Raw genomic sequence first — 18744 nt, forward strand, 5'->3', positions numbered from 1 at the left:
TTGGATGTCCATCTAATGGATGTCATGCTTCTTCTTCAATCTCGGATATTCTTGCTTCAGCCGCCCAAAAAATGATTCCTCCCCCTGACATCTGGGGCGCACTATTTCGGAGGCTGACCTATGGGCCTACTAAGTTGACGCGTACCAAGGGCTTTGTCAACTTAGTCAATATAAACGATTCTAGCTGCAGTGACCGTACGATGTCCATCCAACGGCCGTCGTGCTTCTTCAACCTCTGGTCTTCTTGCTCCAGCCGCCCAAACCAGCGCCCGCCATGCCGCCTGCTCCTGCCTCCCGTGTCTGGTTGTGCTGCCACCGCTGGTCATGTCATCCCTCTATACTCATCCACACCTCCTGTTATTCTCCGGTGATGGTAGCCTCGCACCGCAGCCGAAGCAATCAACCCACGTACTCCCCTCCACGTGGGCATCCACTGCCGCGTCTTCCCCGGCTCTGCGCCTTCCCTTCCTAGGCCTCGTAATTGTCCACCGCCTTGGTGCTCTCGGCGCGACGTGGTCAACAAAGGACATCCATCCGAAGAGGACTTTAGGCGGTGAGGCTGACAGCTGGACCCACCAGCTACATCTCCGAACACAAGGAAGTGCCTCCTTATTAATCGCAAAATAAAAACGATTCCTCTCCCTAACAGCTGGGACCGAGCAGCTATATCTTCGCACACTAGGAAGTGCACCCTTATCCTCCCAGACCGCTAGGACCCACCCGGTCAAAGTGTACATAGCATTGTCTATCTGGTCGTGAACGTGCACGTACATACTGATCGATCGGCCTCTGCAAGTATGAACCGTGATCGAGTAAGTAGTGGCACGTGTTGTTGTAGAGCACCTGACATAGCAGTTCACGCAGTCCTGTCTAACTCCTATACACGTACGTACAGCCACAGGGCAAAAATACGGTCATGTACATACATACGAGCGGGGTCTCGAGCGTGTACTCGTGCATATATATATATATACGAATGGCCAGGGCTTGTGTGCATGGAGAGGCAATAGATGGCAGAAATGACGTCTTGTTCATCGGGCAGCGAACCGGCTAGGTCGAAACAGAGAAATAATGTCCTATTCATCGGGAGGCAACCGACTGGGTCGGAATGCGTCGTGCTCATCAGGAGCCAACCGGCTTGGACGAAATAGCCGATCGAATCAAGGCCTATCATATCGTAGAACGGAGGAAACGGCCTTGTGCTTGACCGACCACGGTCGAAATAGTATCCTGCTCATCGAGAGGGGTCTGGCGTACCGCAAAATGGAGGCAACGGACTTCTCTTGGACCTCCTACGGTCGAAATGGGGTCCTGTTAATCGGGAGGGGTGTGGCGTACCGCAAAATAGAGGAAACAGACTTGTGTTGGAGCTCTACGGTCGAAACGGGGGTCCTGTTGATTGGGAGGGGTGTGGCGTATCGCAAAACGGGACTCCACAGGATACTGTTCATCTCCATCGTCGACTGCCTCCAAGGGCTACTGTTCATCCATTGTCGACCTCCTCCAGCCTCCACCTGCGACTGTTCATCCACGGCGTCTCCCCTCCTGCCTCCACCAGCCACTGTTCATCCACGAGCTCCTGTTCATCCAGCCTCCACCGCTCCTCCACCGGCTACTGTTCAACCAGCCCTCTCCATGGGGTCCTGTTCAATCACCCCTCCATGGGCTACTGTTCATCCAGCCCTCCACCGGCTACTGTTCAACCAGCCCTCCACGGGGTTGTCTAGCGGCAACGGTGTCTACTACCAACGCTCACTGTTCATCAAGGGAAGGAGGCAACAGGTTCGATCGGCTTCAGTTAGCAGCAGTAGCGAAGGAATCACTCGGGTTCAGTTAACAACAACGGATCGATCAGGGTTCTGTAATGTAGCTAGTGCAATCGCTCGGGTTCGGTTAGAGAGCAACGCCTTGCACACATGCGCATACGTGTACAAGAGAAACACGCAAACCTCCATGCATTGCTCGACCCCGACCACCCACCATAACCGGGAACTTCACGATATTTTCCTCGCCCTCGCTTCTACCATGGTTTTTTCCATCATGGATGACCCAAAGAATGTTATGCAGTTGTGTCTCTGGCCCGCCCAGGACGAAAAGCCCATTTTCTTTCATGATTTTTCATCATAGAAGTAGGATCCCACAACATCTATGATGATACCGGGTTTTGGCACAATTATCGTCATAGAAGTGTCATAAGCATGACAGAAAAAATTCGTTCGGCCCAAAATGTCACGGATGTGTCTTTTTTTGTAGTGTATTCTTTCTGATCAACTATCCAAGAGTTCGTACTAACATAATACCAAGTTATTCTTTCCGATCGATCTATCAAGAGTTCGTACTAAAATAACACAAGTTATTCTTTCAGATCGATCTATCAAGAGTTCATACTAAAATAACACCAAAGCAAATTCAGATTCATAATACTCAATCCAACACAAAGAACCTCAAAGAGTGCACCAAGATTTCTACCGAAGAAACAAAAGACGAGAACATGCATCAACCCCTATGCATAGATTACCCTAATGTCACCTCGGGAATCCGCGAGTTGAGTGCCAAAACACATATCAAGTGAATCAATATGATACCCCATTGTCACCACGGGTATTCATAGCAAGACATACATCAAGTGCTCTCAAATCCATAAAAGTATTCAATCCGATAAAATGAAATCTCAAAGGGAAAACTCAATTCACAACAAGATAGAGAGGGAAAACACCATATGATCCAACTATATTAACAAAGCCCGCGATACATCAAGATTGTGACATCTCAAGAACATGAGAGAGAGAGAGAGATTCAACACATAGCTACTCGTACAAGCCCTCAGCCCCGAGGGTGGACTACTCCCTCCTCATCATGGTGGCCGCCGGGATGATGAAGATGGGCACCGGTGATGATTTCCCCCTCCGCCAGGGTGTCGGAATGGTGTCCAGATTGGTTTTTCGTGGCTACAGAGGCTTGCGGTGGCGGAACATCTGATCTAGGGTTATCATCGAGGGTTTTGGAATATTTGGGAATTTATAGGGCGAAGAGGCGGTGCGGGAGGCCACCGAGGTGGGTACAACCCACCTGGGCGTGCCTGGGCCCCCAGGCGCATCCTGGTGGGTTGTGCTCCCCTCAGAGGTCCCCTCTGGTACTTCTTTGGCCCACCTGGTGTCTTCTGGTCCAGAAAAAATCTCCAAAAAAGTTTCACTGTGTTTGGACTCCTTTTGGTATTGATTTCCTGTGATGTAAAAAACAAGCAAAAACACCAACTGACACTGGGCACTATGTCAATAGGTTAGTCCCAAAAAATGATATAAAGTTGCTATAAAATGAGTGTAAAACATCCAAGAATGATAATATAACATCATGGAACAATAAAAAATTATAGATACGTTGGAGACGTATCACAACTGTAGTTTTTTGCCCATTGGCCATTACCTGTTCTGTTACTAGAAGTACACCTTCACCACCTCCACCGCTAGAACCTATTGTGAAGACCAAAAGAACAAAGTCAGTGAAGCTACCCGATAACCCAGCAACGAACACAAGGAGCAAGGTGGTGAATCCAGCAAGAAACATGAGCCAGAAAAGGTTTGGAATTTGAGTTTGAACTTTGAAATGATGCGAAATTGAGTTTGAACTTTGAAATGACGTGAACTTGAGTTTGAACCTTGTAATGTTGTGAACTTTTTGATGGTCTGAACTTGAGCTTGAACTATGCAATGTTGTGTACCTTTCGATATTCTAAACTTGAGCTTGAACTTTGTGATGTTCTAAATTTGAATTTGGTTACTAATAATTTGATATTTATCATTTTGTGTGATGTGATGCTACTTTCTTGAAGTACTATGAAGACGTCTCTTTTGTGAAGTAAAACCCATAGTCATGAAATATGTGCTCCAAATGAGCTCGAAATCTAGGGTAGACAAACCCATTTGTAAGCATTTTTTCGACCTTCTCTAAGTGAACTAAAAACAAATCCGTGACATTTGGTTTGTAAATATAGGGTCCATGCGAAATATGGTAGTGTTTGGACAAACTATGCTATGGCTAACCCTAAACCCTAGTTCATTTCCCTTGAAAACCATGCACCCTTGTTGGTGAGAGCTCATTTATGTGAAGGGAATTTCATGAAAATATCCGTAGACGTGGTTTCTTATTTTTCCTAGCAACTTAGTAACATAAAACAATGATGTGTGCAAGTTTCATATTTTTCATATATTTTTAAAATGAGTTATGCTCAACCCTAATCGTTGAAACACTCTCAAAACCCCATCAAATTCCCTCAAACCCCTCTCAAAATCTTGCACCATCCGAGCCATTGGATCGCAATTCAGGGATGGTTTGGATCAGGTGCTAGGGTTAGACATGGTCGATCCGCGAGATGTGACCTGGTTGGCTGGATTCGGGAAGGTTTTCCGTGGCCCACCTAGAAGCGGCAGAAGAGGGACAAGCCACTGAATCGCACTCGTGCCGCCGCATCCCCCACCCCTACCCCACAACCCAATCTACTCGAACCCTAAATCTCAGTTGGGGGCACAACACTAGAACACCACCTCGATGATGAGTTCGACCTCCATCCACGCATCGTCGACACGCGCCCCACCACGTCGAGGCCATCCTCCTTGCCGCCTTGTCCTGGATTTGGGCAGATCTGGTCGGGGCGTTGCATTGCGGTGAGGATCTCCATGGATTTGAGCGGGCCGTTGCGACAAGGACCTGAGCGTTTGGCGCCGGTAAGAACGCTAGAGTATTTGGGGATTATATTTAGGGTACATGCCTAGTTTTATGACCAATGCTAATGCACATTGAGCTAGTTTTTCAACAATGCCACACATGAGAAATTAGATGTTAACCCACACCTTACCCCCCTGCCGCACATTGGGCTAGTTCATCAGTAATGCCACACATTGAGCTAGTTTTTCACCAATGGTACTGCACAATGAGCTAGTTTATCACCAATGTCACACATTGAGCAAGTTTATCACCAATGTGTTGGGGAACATAGTAATTCAAAAAAAATTCCTACGATCACGCAAGATCTAACTATGAGATGCATAGCAACGAGAGGGGAGAGTGTGTCCATGTACCCTCATAGACCGAAAGCGGAAGTGTTTAGTAACGTGGTTGATGTAGTCGAACGTCTTCATGATCCTACCGATCCAAGAACGTACGACACCTCTGTGTTCAGCACACGTTCAGCATGATGACATCCCTTGAGCTCTTGATCCAGTTGAGGACGAGGAGAGTTCCATCAGCACGACGGTGTGGTGATGGTGATGATGATGTGATCCGCGCAGGGCTTTGTCTAAGCACTACGACAATATGACTGAGGTGGTAAACTATGGAGGGGGCACCGCACACGGCTGAGGAACAATTGATCTTGTGTGTTCTAGGGTGCCCCCTGCCTCCGTATATAAAGGAGGAGAGGGAGAGGCTGGCCGGCCCCTATAGGGTGCGCCAAGAGAGAGGAGTCCTACTAGGACTCCAAGTCCTAGTAGGATTCCACTTGGTGGAAGGGGGGAGAAGGAAGGGAGAGGGAGAGGGAGAGGGAGAGGGAAAGGGGGGTCGCGCCCCATCCCCTAGTCCTATTCGGACTCCCCATGGGGGGAGCCACCTCCTTGTGGCCTGCCCTCTCTCTCTCTCCCCTAAGGCCCATGTTGTCCCATTACTTCCCCGGGGGGTTCCGGTAACCCCTCCGGCACTCCATTTTTTACCCGGTACCTCTCGGAACTCTTTCGGTGTCCGAATAACATCGTCCAATATATCATTCTTTATGTCTCTGCCATTTCGAGACTCCCCGTCATGTTCGTGATCTCATCCAGGACTCTGAACAAACTTCCGTCATGAAAAGCACATAACTCATAATACAAATCATCATCGAACGTTAAGCATGCGGACCCTGCGGGTTCGAGAACTATGTAGACATGCCCAAGACACATCTCCGGTCAATAACCAATAGCGGAACCTGGATGCTCACATTGGCTCCTACATATTCTACGAAGATCTTTATCGATCAAACCGCATAAGAACATACGTTATTCCCTTTGTCATCTGTATGTTACTTGCCCGAGATTCGATCGTCGGTATCATCATACCTGGTTCAATCTCATTACCGGCAAGTCTCTTTACTCATTTTGTAATGCATCATCCCATAACTAACTCATTAATCACATTGCTTGCAAGGCTCATAGTGATGTGCATTACCGAGAGGGCCCAGAGATACCTCTCCGATACACGGAGTGACAAATCCTAATCTTGATCTATGCCAACTCAACAAACACCATCGGAGACACCTGTGGAGCATCTTTATAATCACCCAGTTACATTGTGACGTTTGATAGCACACAAGGTGTTCCTCCGGTATTTGTGAGTTGCATAATCTCATAGTCAGAGGAACTTGTATAAGTCATGAAGAAAGAAATAGCAATAAACTAAACGATCATAATGCTAAGCTAACGGATGGGTCTTGTCCATCACATCATTCTCTAATGATGTGATCCCGTTCATCAAATGACAACACATGTCTATGGTCAAGAAACTAAACCATCTTTGATTAACGAGCTAGTCAAGTAGAGGCATACTAGGGACACTTTGTTTGTCTATGTTGTACTAAGGTGTTCCTCCGGTATTCGGGAGTTGCATAATCTCATAGTCAGAGGAACATGTATAAGTCATGAAGAAAGCAATAGCAATAAAACTAAACGATCATAATGCTTGATACGTCTCCGATGTATCTATAATTTTTGATTGTTCCATGCTGTTATATTATCGATATTGGATGTTTTATAATCATTTTATAGCCATTTTATATCATTTTTGGGAACTAACCTATTGACATAGTGCCAAGTGCCAGTTGCTGTTTTGTCCATGTTTTTTACATCGCAGAAAATCAATATCAAATGGAGTCCAAATGCCACGAAAGTTTACGGAGAATTTTTATGGGCCAAAAGGAACACAACGGGCCCTGGCTGTGCCTGGGGGTGCCCCGAGGGAGGCACAACCCACCAGGGCGTGCCAGGAGGCCCAGGCGCGCCCTGGTGGATTGTACCCACCTCGGGTGCCCCCCGGACTACCTCTTTGCTCTATAAATACCCCAATATTCCCAAAACCCTAGGGGAGTCGATGAAATATTCATCCAGCCGACGCAGAGTCCAGAACCACTAGATCCAATCTAGACACCATCTCGGACGGGGTTCACCACCTCCATTATTGGTGCCTCTTTGATGATGCGTGAGTAGTTCTTTGTAGACCTTCGGGTCCGTAGTTAGTAGCTAGATGGATTCATCTCTCTCTCTTGATTCTCAATACAATGGTCTCTTGGAGATCCATATGATGTAACTCTTTTGTGGTGTGTTTGTTGGGATCGATGAACTTTGAGTTTATGATCAGACCTATCTTTTTATATCCATGAAAGTATTTGAGTTTCTTTGATCTCTTTTATGCATGATTACTTATAGCCTCGTATTTCTTCTCCGATATTTGGGTTTTGTTTGGCCAACTTGATCTATTTATCTTGCAATGGGAAGAGGTGCTTTGTAGTGGGTTCGATCTTACAGTGCTTGATCCCAGTGACATAAGGGGAACCGACACGTATGTATCGTTGCTACTAAGGATAAAACGACGGGGTGTATCTCTGCATAGATAGATCTTGTCTACATCATGTCATCCTTCTTATTGCATTACTCCGTTTCTCCATGAACTTAATACACTAGATGCATGCTGGATAGCATTTGATGTGTGGAGTAATAGTAGTAGATGCATGCAGGAGTCATTCTACTAATCTTGGACGTGATGCCTATATAATGATCATTGCCTGGATATCGTCATGAGTATTTGAAGTTCTATCAATTGTGCTACAGTAATTTGTTCACCCACTGTTTCCTATTTTTCTCGAGAGAAGCCACTAGTGAAACCTACGGCCCTCGGGTCTCTTTCTCATATTATTTGCCTTTGCGATCTACTTTTATTTTCTTTTATTTTTAGATATATTAATCCAAAAACCCAAAAATACTTTGCTGCACTTTATTTTATTTGCGATCTATTTATTCAATCTATTACAACTTTTTCCCGTCACGGACCAATTTCTGGCACCGTTACTCGAAAGGGATTGACAACCCCTTTAACACGTCGGGTTGCGAGGATTTGTTATCTGTGTAGGGGATGTTTACGTTGTGTTGCTTGGTTCTCCTACTGGTTTGATAACCTTGGTTTCATATCTGAGGGAAATACCTACCACCGTTGTGCTGCATCATCCCTTCCTCTTTGGGGAAATACCGACGTAGCTTCAAGCGACATCAATGCTAAGCTAACGGATGGGTCTTGTCCATCACATCATTCTCTAATGATGTGATCCCATTCATCAAATGACAACACATGTCTATGGTTAGGAAACTTAACCATCTTTGATTAACGAGCTAGTCAAGTAGAGGCATACTAGGGACACTCTGTTTGTCTATGTATTCACACATGTACTAAGTTTATGGTTAATACAATTCTACCATGAATAATAAACTTTTATCATGATATAAGGAAATATAAATAACAACTTTATTATTGCCTCTAGGGCATATTTCCTTCAGTATCCCACTTGCACTAGAGTCAATAATCTAGATTACATAGTAATGATTCTAACACCCATGGAGTCTTGGTGTTGATCATGTTTTGCTTGTGAGAGGGGCTTAGTCAATGGGTCTGCAACATTCAGATCCGTGTGTATCTTGCAAATCTATATGTCTCCCTCCTTGACTTGATCGCGGATGGAATTGAAGCGTCTCTTGATTTGTTTGGTTCTCTTGTGAAATCTGGATTCCTTTGCCAAGGTAATTGCTCCAGTATTGTCACAAAAGATTTTCATTGGACCATATGCACTCGGTATTACACCTAGATCGGATATGAACTCCTTCATTTGCTGCTTCCGAAGCAGCTATGTACTCTGCTTCACAAGTAGATCCCGCCACGACGCTCTGCTTGGAACTGCACCAACTGACAGCTCCACCATTCAATATAAATATGTATCCGGTTTGTGACTTAGAGTCATCCGGATCAGTGTCAAAGGTTGCATCGACGTAACCATTTACGACAAGCTCTTTGTCACCTCCATAAACGAGAAACATGTCCTTAGTCCTTTTCAGGTATTTCAAGGTGTTCTTGACCGCTGTCCAGTGATCCACTCCTGGATTACTTTGGTACCTCCCTACTAAACTTATAGCAAGGCACACATCAGGTCTGGTACACAGCATTGCATACATGATAGAACCTATGGCTGAGGCATAGGGAATGACTTCATTTTCTCTCTATCTTCTGCAGTGGTAGGGCATTGAGCCTGACTCAACTTCACACCTTGTAACACAGGTAAGAACCCTTTCTTTGACCGATCCATTTTGAACTTCTTCAAAACTTTATCAAGGTATGTGCTTTGTGAAAGTCCAATTAAGCGTCTTGATCTATCTCTATAGATCTTGACACCCAATATATAAGCAGCTTCACCGAGGTCTTTCATTGAAAAATTCTTATTCAAGTATCCTTTTATGCTATCCAAAAATTCTGTATTATTTCCAATCAACAATATGTCATCCACATATAATATTAGAAATGCTACAGAGATCCCACTCACTTTCTTGTAAATATAGGCTTCTCCAAAAGTCTATATAAAACCATATGCTTTGATTACACTATCAAAGCGTATATTCCAACTCCGAGAGGCTTGCACCAGTCCATAAATGGATCGCTAGAGCTTGCACACTTTGTTAGCACCTTTAGGATCGACAAAACCTTCTGGTTGCATCATATACAACTCTTCTTTAAGATATCCATTGAGGAACGTAGTTTTGACATCCATTTGCCAAATTTCATAATCATAAAATGCGGCAATTGCTAACATGATTTGGATAGACATAAGCATCACTACGGGTGAGAAGGTCTCATCATAGTCAACTCCTTGAACTTGTCGAAAACCTTTCGCAACAAGTCGAGCATTGTAGACAGTAACATTACCGTCAGTGTCAGTCTTCTTCTTGAAGATCCATTTATTCTCTATGGCTTGCCGATCATCGGGAAATTCAACCAAAGTCCACACTTTGTTCTCATACATGGATCCAATCTCAGATTTCATGGGCTCAAGCCATTACACAGAATCTGGGCTCATCATCGCTTCCTCATAGTTCGTAGGTTCGTCATGGTCAAGTAACATGACCTCCAGAACAGGATTACCGTACCACTCTGGTGCGGATCATACTCTGGTTGACCTACGAGATTCGGTAGTAACTTAGTCAGAAGTTTCATGACCATCATCATTAGCTTCCTCACTGATTGGTGTAGGTATCACTGGAACTGATTTATGTGATGAACTACTTTCCAATAAGGGAGAAGGTACAATTACCTCATCAAGTTCTACTTTCCTCTCACTTACTTCTTTCGAGAGAAACTCTGATACGTCTCCATCGTATCTATAATTTTTTATTGTTCCATGCCAATATTATACAACTTTCATATACTTTTGGCAACTTTTTATACTATTTCTGGGACTAACATACTGATCCAGTGCCCAGTGTCAGTTCTTGTTTGTTGCATGTTTTTTGTTTCACGGAAAATCCATATCAAACGGAGTCCAAACGAGATAAAACTTACGAAGATTTTTTTGGAATATATGTGATTTCTGGGAAGAAGAATCAACGCGAGACGATGCCCGAGGGGACCACGAGGCAGGTGGGTGCGCGTGTCGGTGTCAAAACCGGCGGATCTCAGGTAGGGGGTCCCGAACTGTGCGTCTAAGGTGGATGGTAACAAGAGGCAGGGGACACGATGTTTTACCCAGGTTCGGGCCCTCTTGATGGAGGTAAAACCCTACGTCCCGCTTGATTATTCTTGATAACATGAGTAATACAAGAGTTGATCTACCACGAGATCGGAGAGGCTAAACCCTAGAAGCTAGCCTATGGTATGATTGTCTATTGTCCTACGGACTAAAACCCTCCGGTTTATATAGACACCAGAGGTGGCTAGGGTTACACAAGGTTGGTTACAAAGGAGGAGATATACATGTCCGTATTTCCTAGCTTGCCTTCCACGCCAAGTAGAGTCCCATCTGGACACGGGATGAAGTCTTGAATCTCCTGTCTTCATAGTCCAACAGTCCGGCCAAAGGATATAGTCCGGCTGTCCGGAGACCCCGTAATCTAGGACTCCCTCAGTAGCCCCTGAACCATGGTTCAATGAAGATGAGTCCGGCGCGCAGTGTTGTCTTCGGCATTGCAAGGCGGGTTCCTCCTCCGAATACACCACAGAAGAGTTTGAATACAAGGATAGTGTCCGACCCTGCAAAATAAGTTCCACATACCACCGTAGAGAGAATAATATTTCCACAAATCTAATCTACTGACACGTTTTGACAGCACGACATCACGCCATGGCCCGGCAATTATTCGAACTATTTTTCTTTAACCAGCCCCGCACATAACGCGAGCCGGTTTCTTGACACGTCTTGTCAAAGCAGAGATCATGTTCCCCTTATTACGGGATTCTCATCAATATAGACATGGGTAACCCAACCGCGCCACCAATTACGGCGCTTTGGGGGATAAGCGAGTTTTACCAGGCTAGTGGGGGCGCATAGTTTCGTCCGCCCTTATAAAGGGATAAGCTCTCACCTTTTTCTACCCACGCCTTCTTCCTCCTTGCTCATCCATTCTTGCGCACTCGAGCTCCAACGCCCAAGTCCACATCCTTCTCCTCAACTCTCTCCAAACATGTCCGGAGCGGGAGGCAAGTGGATGGCCTCCTCCGTCACAGAGGGACACATCAAAAAGCAGCGTGGAGCCGGATACTTAGCTGCGGATATCGCGCACCCGCTGCCAACCACGGGGCAGGTCATCCCTACCCCAGAACCTCACGAGAGGGTGGTCTTCCTCCCCCACTTCATCCGCGGACTGGGGTTTCCCCTCCATCCATTTGTCCGCGGCCTTATGTTCTATTATGGGCTGGACTTTCATGATCTGGCCCCGAACTTTATCCTCAACATCTCGGCGTTCATCGTCGTGTGCGAGGCCTTCCTCCGCATCCGGCCCCACTTCGGCCTCTGGCTAAAGACCTTCAATATCAAGCCGAAGGTGGTGGGCGGCCAACAAGCGGAATGTGGCGGAGCCATGGTGGGCAAAATGCCCAACGTTATATGGCTCAAGGGCTCCTTCGTGGAGACCATAAAGGGGTGGCAATCGGGGTGGTTCTACATCACCGAGCCGCGCGACACCAACTGGGTGGCGGCCCCCGAGTTTCGATCCAGATTCCCCACGTGGCTCACTTCCTGGAAGGAGAAGGGCCTGTCCTAGGGTTCATCGGTAGAGCTGGACGGACTCCAGAAATGTATCCGGAACATGATAAGCAAGAAACTTAAGCTTGTCAACATAGTCCAGGTCATGCTCTTCCACCGGATCCTCCCGTGTCAACAACGGGATTTCAACTTATGGGAGTTCGACCCGGCTCAACACCAGACTCTAAGCGAGCTCTTCGACACGATGCATAAAGACGTCTGGAGGGTGCTGTTCAAGGGCGCCGAGGTCCCTCCCTCTCTTACCGAGGATCGCGGACAGGACTGGGTGGAGACATCGGAGCAGATTAACTGTCCGGCCCCCCTGCCCGAAGACACCGTGGACGCTCTCCTGACGGAGATGCTGACTCCGGCTCCTTATAAGGTGCCGAAGAAGACCAAGAAGAAGGCCAAGGGAACCCGAAAGAGTTCCTAGCGCCAGGTGGTATCGGACTCATTGTCCGATAACTCCGCGACGCACTCCTCCCATGAAGACGAGGAGGAAGATGAAGATGCTCCCCCTCCAGCCGGGGGAGACAAGAAAAGGAAGGCCGCCCCAACCGGGGAGGCCAAAGGGTCCAAGAAGGGAAGGACTCTTCTTCCGGACTGCTCCACCACCGCCGCCGAAGGCGAAGACGAGTGGCTGCTCAGGGCCAAGCCCCTGGAGAAGTCGTAACTATTCGGATACCAAAGTAACTCATAGCATACTGTTGTCGCACTGCTTCTCCTAACGCCGAATATGATTATGCAGACCGTCCCAAGCCCCTATCGATGTATCCTCGTCGGACGGTTCCTTGGACTCGTCGGGTATGGATAGCGATCCACTTCCGACCGCCTACTCCCCTTGCCCTACGGACAATATCGAGGTATTGTATCAAGAGGCACCGAGCCGGGGGGAGACAGTCCCGGAGGCGCCTCAAGGCGACCTTCCGGACTCCAGGAGCAAAGGGAGGAAGGCTCCCGGGGGCCCCAAGTTCTGCTCTCAGCCAAACACCGCGCCGGAACCTCCAGTAGTTCCGGACTCGGGCAGGTGGCCCCTTCCAAAAGGGGCAAGACGCCCGTGCCGGTGACCTCTGTCCATCCAGAGGCACCGGACAACCTGCTGGGAGCGCTTCGCGGTGCTTCCATCGACAAAGAGCACCGCACTATTATGAGTGCGGTGATCAAGAAGGTTCAGTCCGCCAAGAGCGGACTGACTAAAGCCTGTGCCAGCCTTCTAACAGGCTTTGAGGTACGTATTTAAAATATAGGAAAATATTACCGCATAGACAGTAGCCCCTGATGCTCTGTTTGGTGTTCACAAAGAAAAGCCGAATAGAGGATCACATAATATCTGCAGGAGTCTAATATAAGTATGTCTATATGCGTATGCAGGCTTCGCTGCTGACCTCTGCCGCACTGACTACGGAGGACGCCGCACTGAAGCAGGACCTCGAGTGGTCCGAGAAAGAGCTCGGCCTTGCTAAGAGGCAGCTCAAGGAGAACAAAGGTAAGTAATACCTTGTCTATATATATATACAAAAAATATGCGATTGCAAAATGACAGGATCATCATGAATTTGCCAGGGGCCGCGACCGAAGTGGTGACCTTGAAGCAAGCGTTGTCCGAGGCCGAAAACAAAGCGGCCCAGGAGCGCACCGAGCGGGAAAAGCAAGAGGCATGGGTGGGCGAGGTGCAGCAAGAGCTCCAAGCTCTCATGACGAAGCACGAGGCGTTGGAGCTTGACTCGAAGACGCGAGAGTCTGAGCTTGCCGTGGCCCTTGAGAGCGCAAAGAATGCCAAGGCTAAATCCCAAAAGGCCCTCCAGGAGATTGAGGTGATGAGGAAGATAGCGGCGGGTAAGGCATTCAATATGCAAAGCAAGCATGTGAAAGTAAATTACTTGTTACTTACCCGAGTCCGGAGATCTCTAGGAGCATTCGCAGATTTGCCCCGCAGCATGTCGGATGCCTCAAAGTTTTACCAGGACGAGGAGGGAAGCTCGATGGAGAAGCTGTTCTGGTCTCAGTATACTGGGACCGAACACCCGATGTCTATGAGCGACCAGCTGAAGCAACTGGTCGAGCTACACAAGGGGGCCGAACAGGCCATGAGGGGCCTTATAGTCCGTATGTGGCCTGGTGACGCCCTTCCCAATAGCTACTTTGGCCTGGTGAGGCGGCTTATGGATAACTGCCCACGGCTGGAGGCCATAAAGCGGTCCGTCTGCATCGAGGGTGCACGCCGGGCCTTTGCCCGTGCCAAGGTGCATTGGGCCAAGATGGACGCTAAGAAGCTGGTGAAGGAGGGGCCGCCGCAGGGCAAGGAGCATCGCCACCCCGAGATGTATTATGAGGGTGTCCTGAAGGGTGCCCGTCTTGTAGCGGACGAGTGTGCGAAAGACATAATATTTGAATGAACTTGCGCATGTGATCAAGTATTATGAAAACTTGTTCATATGCGCTATGCAACGCTTGTTTGAATTTAAAATATTACCTTATGTTTGGCTGTTTATCAAATCTGAGAGATGGCTAGTCGTTGGCTTCTGCCCCCATGCCACGAGTGTTGGGGTGTTCGGGATAAACCTGAGCACTCTTTTTCCCATTTTTGGGTCCTTCGAGGGAGGTGCTCAGCACAACGAACAAGGCAATCTGACTATAATGCTTTATCACCCTCACTTAGCCATAGAATTCTACAATTTTAAATTTTGGCGAAGCCCCTAGTATTTGGAAGGCTGAATTCGGGGCGCTATACACGCCTGAAGCCGGACAAAGCCGACTCCTCGCTCTAAGCGGCATAAGTCTTTAGAGACTCGAAACCTCTCGAACAGCGACCAGCTCTCGCCTTATCATGACAGCCAGTTTTAGCTTTCTCTACTGAGGTGCTTAGCCCAGCTGAACCGGGGCACAATCGCAGTAGTTCTCCCAGTGCTACCTTAGCCGATATAGCGGAACGTAAGGTACCAAAACATGGGAGCCGGGCAAACCCAACTATTGACCCAAGACATGATTCATAGTTGATGCATATAATGCTATAAGTTCGGGGTGCCGCACTGTCGAAAGTGTTCGGACTTCTCACACCGTATTATGGGGTATGCTTAAGCCCCTAGCGTATTGGCCGTACCAGAGTGTACAGGTGCTGAATGTCATGAATGAACATATATATATATATATAAAGAAGAATATAGAATGCGATAATAGTCTAGTGCTATGCATTGTTTAAAAAAAGGTGCGTTAAAGCAGAATGATACAAGTAGTGCGATAAGCAAAAAGTAGGACTATTTGACATGTCCCCTCCCAGGGCAAGCTGAGGAATGGTATTTAAAGCAGGTATTTCACTCGTTGTCAGAGACCACCTGGGAGTTCTGTGGTGCGACGTAGCTTTTTGCCTACTTGGTTGTTGCATCGTGTGTCCGGCAACCGTACTGCCGGACGGGGTTTCGAGAGATTAAGGTCCTGAAAAAGAGAAAAGTAACAAAGCGGGAAGCCCCTAGTGCGGTTGAGCCGCGTCTTGGGGCGTGCCGTAGTCGTGCCCCCTCCCCACCTGTGCCCATGGTATTTTTAATGCGTAATTATGTACGCGTGGCACGGATTTCGCAGTTTGACTGGTACTGGGGTGGGGGCCGCATTGCTATGCGAGCTCGGAACATGCCAGGCGGTCTTGTTGCCGATTACTCCAGGCGCGCTTGAAGGTGTCCTGGTCTTGAATCGCCGAACTGGTGGAGTGCCTTAAGAGGCTGCTTTGCGCTTCTGCTGCGAGGGCCACAGTGTGCTCCTCCGTATGGAGAAAGCGCTCTGTGTTTCCATTAACTGTGATGACCCCCGAGGTCCTGGCATCTTGAGCTTGAGGTATGCATAATGCGGTACAACATTGAATCTCACAAATGCGGTTCACCCGAGCAGTGCATGATAGCCACTGCGGAACGGGACTATATTGAAGATTAACTCCTCGCTTCGGAAGTTATTCGGGGATCCGAAGACCACTTCCAGTGTGACTAAGCCTGTGCAATGGGCCTCTACACCTGGTATGACGCCTTTGAAGGTCGTTTTTGTGGGTTTGATCCTTGAGGGGTCTATACCCATTTTGCGCACTGTGTCCTGATAAAGCAGGTTCAGACTGCTGCCGCCATCCATAAGGACTCGAGTGAGGTGAAATCCGTCAATGATTGGGTCTAGGACCAGTGCGGCGAATCCGCCATGACGGATACTAGTGGGGTGGTCCCTGCGATCGAAGGTGATCGGACAAGAGGACCATGGGTTGAACTTTGGGGCGACTGGCTCCAACGCATATATGTCCCTTAGCGCACGCTTCCGCTCCCTCTTGGGGATGTGGGTTGCGTATATCATGTTCACCGTACGCACTTGTGGGGGGAACCTCTTCTGTCCTCCGGTGTTCGGCTTCCGGGGCTCCTCCTCTTCATCGCTATGTGACCCCTTATCTTTGTTTTCGGCGTTTAACTTGCCGGCCTGCTTGAACACCCAACAATCCCTGTTGGTGTGGTTGGCTGGCTTGTCGGGGGTGCCGTGTATTTGACATGAGCGGTCGAGTATACGGTCCAAACTGGACGGGCTCGAAGTGCTTCTTTTGAATGGCTTTTTCCGCTGACCGGTTTTAGAGTCTTTGAATCCGGCATTGATTGCCGTATCCTCGGTATTGTCGCTGTTGATTCGGCGCTTGTGTTTGTTGCGACGTGACCAGCCATTGCCATCCTTGGTATCCGTAGTACCATGGTTCTTTGATATGTTATTGCTACGAGCCAGCCAGCTGTCTTCTCCCACGCAGAAGCGGGTCATGAGTGTCGTGAGGGCTACCATAGATTTCGGCTTTTCCTGGCCAAGGTGCCGGGCGAGCCACTCGTCGCGGATGTTGTGCTTAAAAGCTGCTAGGGCCTCTGCATCTGAACAGTCGACGATTTGATTTTTCTTTGTTAGGAACCGTGTCTAGAATTGCCTGGCCGATTCTTCTAGCTGCTGAATTATGTGGCTCAAGTCATCGGCATCCGGTGGTCGCACATAAGTGCCCTGGATCTTCCCAACAGCCAATGGATTCCGCTGGCAAGCTGTTGAGCCAATGCCGAGCTGGTCCTTTGAGCTTGAGTGGGAGGTATTTGATGGCGTGTAGATCATCACCGCGGGCCATGTGGATGTGCAGCAGGAAATCCTCGATCCATACCCCAGGATCTGTTGTGCCGTCGTATGATTCGATATTTACGGGTTTGAAACCCTCTGGGATTTGGTGATCCATTACTTCTTCTGTGAAGCATAGGGGGTGTGCGGCGCCTCTGTACTGGGCTATATCGCGACGCAGCTCAAATGAGTCTTGCCCGCTGTGTTCGGCCCGGCCGAACTTACTTTTACTATATCCGGCGTGACGGTTATCGTCCCGCATAGTGGCGTGCCCTCGTGATCCGTAGATCGATCTTGCATGTTTTGCTTTGTCCTCCAATACGTCTCGCAGGTCTGGCGTATTTCCCCATGCCTTGGCATTTTTATTTGAGTGGCGTCGGAGTGCAGGCTGAGCTTTTGGCTGAAATGCCTCTCTGTCGCGACCACGAGGTGGCTGGTCAGCCGCATCATATGTTGGAGATGTAGGTTTGAGTGCTTCCTCCTCTAGTCGAGGTAGCAACCTACGCTTTGGGTAACTCTTGGAGGGGCGTTTGAGTTTATATTCCTCAGCCGCAAGGACTTCAGTCCATCTGTCAGCTAGCAAATCTTGACCAGCTTGAAGCTGTTGTTGCTTTTTCTTAAGGCTATTTGTCGTGGATATAAGCCGGCACTTGAAGCACTCTTGTTCGAGGGGATCCTCAGGCATGACGAATTCGTCATCGTCGAGGCTTGCCTCGTCTTTGGAGGGAGGCATGTAATTATCATCCTCCGCCTCTCCATCTGCCGCTCTCTCGGGAGGGCTGGCTTCTCCATCCTCCTGCCCTAAATCTTGCTGGAGGGGATTGTTGTCATCTTCGGCACTGTCCGGAGTGGTATTATCTCCTGTGTCAGTGTCACCGCTTTTTCTTTGGCGAGACTTAGAGCGGCACCGCTGACGTCGGCGCTTGGGTTGCTTCTTGGAGGGGTCATCCTCCGTTGTCTCGTCGCCATTGCCTTCTTTGGGTGTGTCTACCATATATATGTCATATGATGAGGTGGGGCTCTCGGAGGTGGGGCTCTCGCAGAAACAGAGAGAGACAAAGAGACATATCCAATCTCGGAGGGGCTCTCGCCCCTCTGCCACCATGGAAGCCATGGACCAGGGGGTAAACCCTTCTCGCATCTAGGGGAAGATCAAGGAAGAATAGGGAGGGGGGCCCTCTCCCCCTCTCTTCCGGTGGCGCCGGAACGCCGCCAGGGCCATCATCGTCACGGCAATCTACACCAACACCTCCGTCATCTTCACCAACATCTTCATCACCTTCCCCCATCTATCTACAGTGGTCCACTCTCCCGCAACCCGTTGTACCCTCTACTTGAACATGGTGCTT

At 48.4% G+C, this 18744-nt stretch overlaps 1 protein-coding gene across 1 annotated transcript in view; it reads right to left on the bottom strand.

Moving 5' to 3' along the window:
- Positions 1-3434: 3434 nt before the first annotated feature.
- LOC147991078 (uncharacterized) overlaps positions 3435-18744 on the bottom strand; it is a 34508-nt gene continuing 19198 nt past the window's right edge. Inside the window, exon 4 of the mRNA XM_087538518.1 lies at positions 3435-3470. Coding sequence (XP_087394644.1) covers positions 3435-3470 — 36 coding nt within the window. The remainder of the gene's footprint in view (positions 3471-18744) is intronic.

Source organism: Triticum urartu, chromosome 1A (assembly GCF_056163025.1).
Source record: "Triticum urartu cultivar PI428250 chromosome 1A, HENAU_Tu73, whole genome shotgun sequence".
NCBI lineage: Eukaryota > Viridiplantae > Streptophyta > Magnoliopsida > Poales > Poaceae > Triticum > Triticum urartu.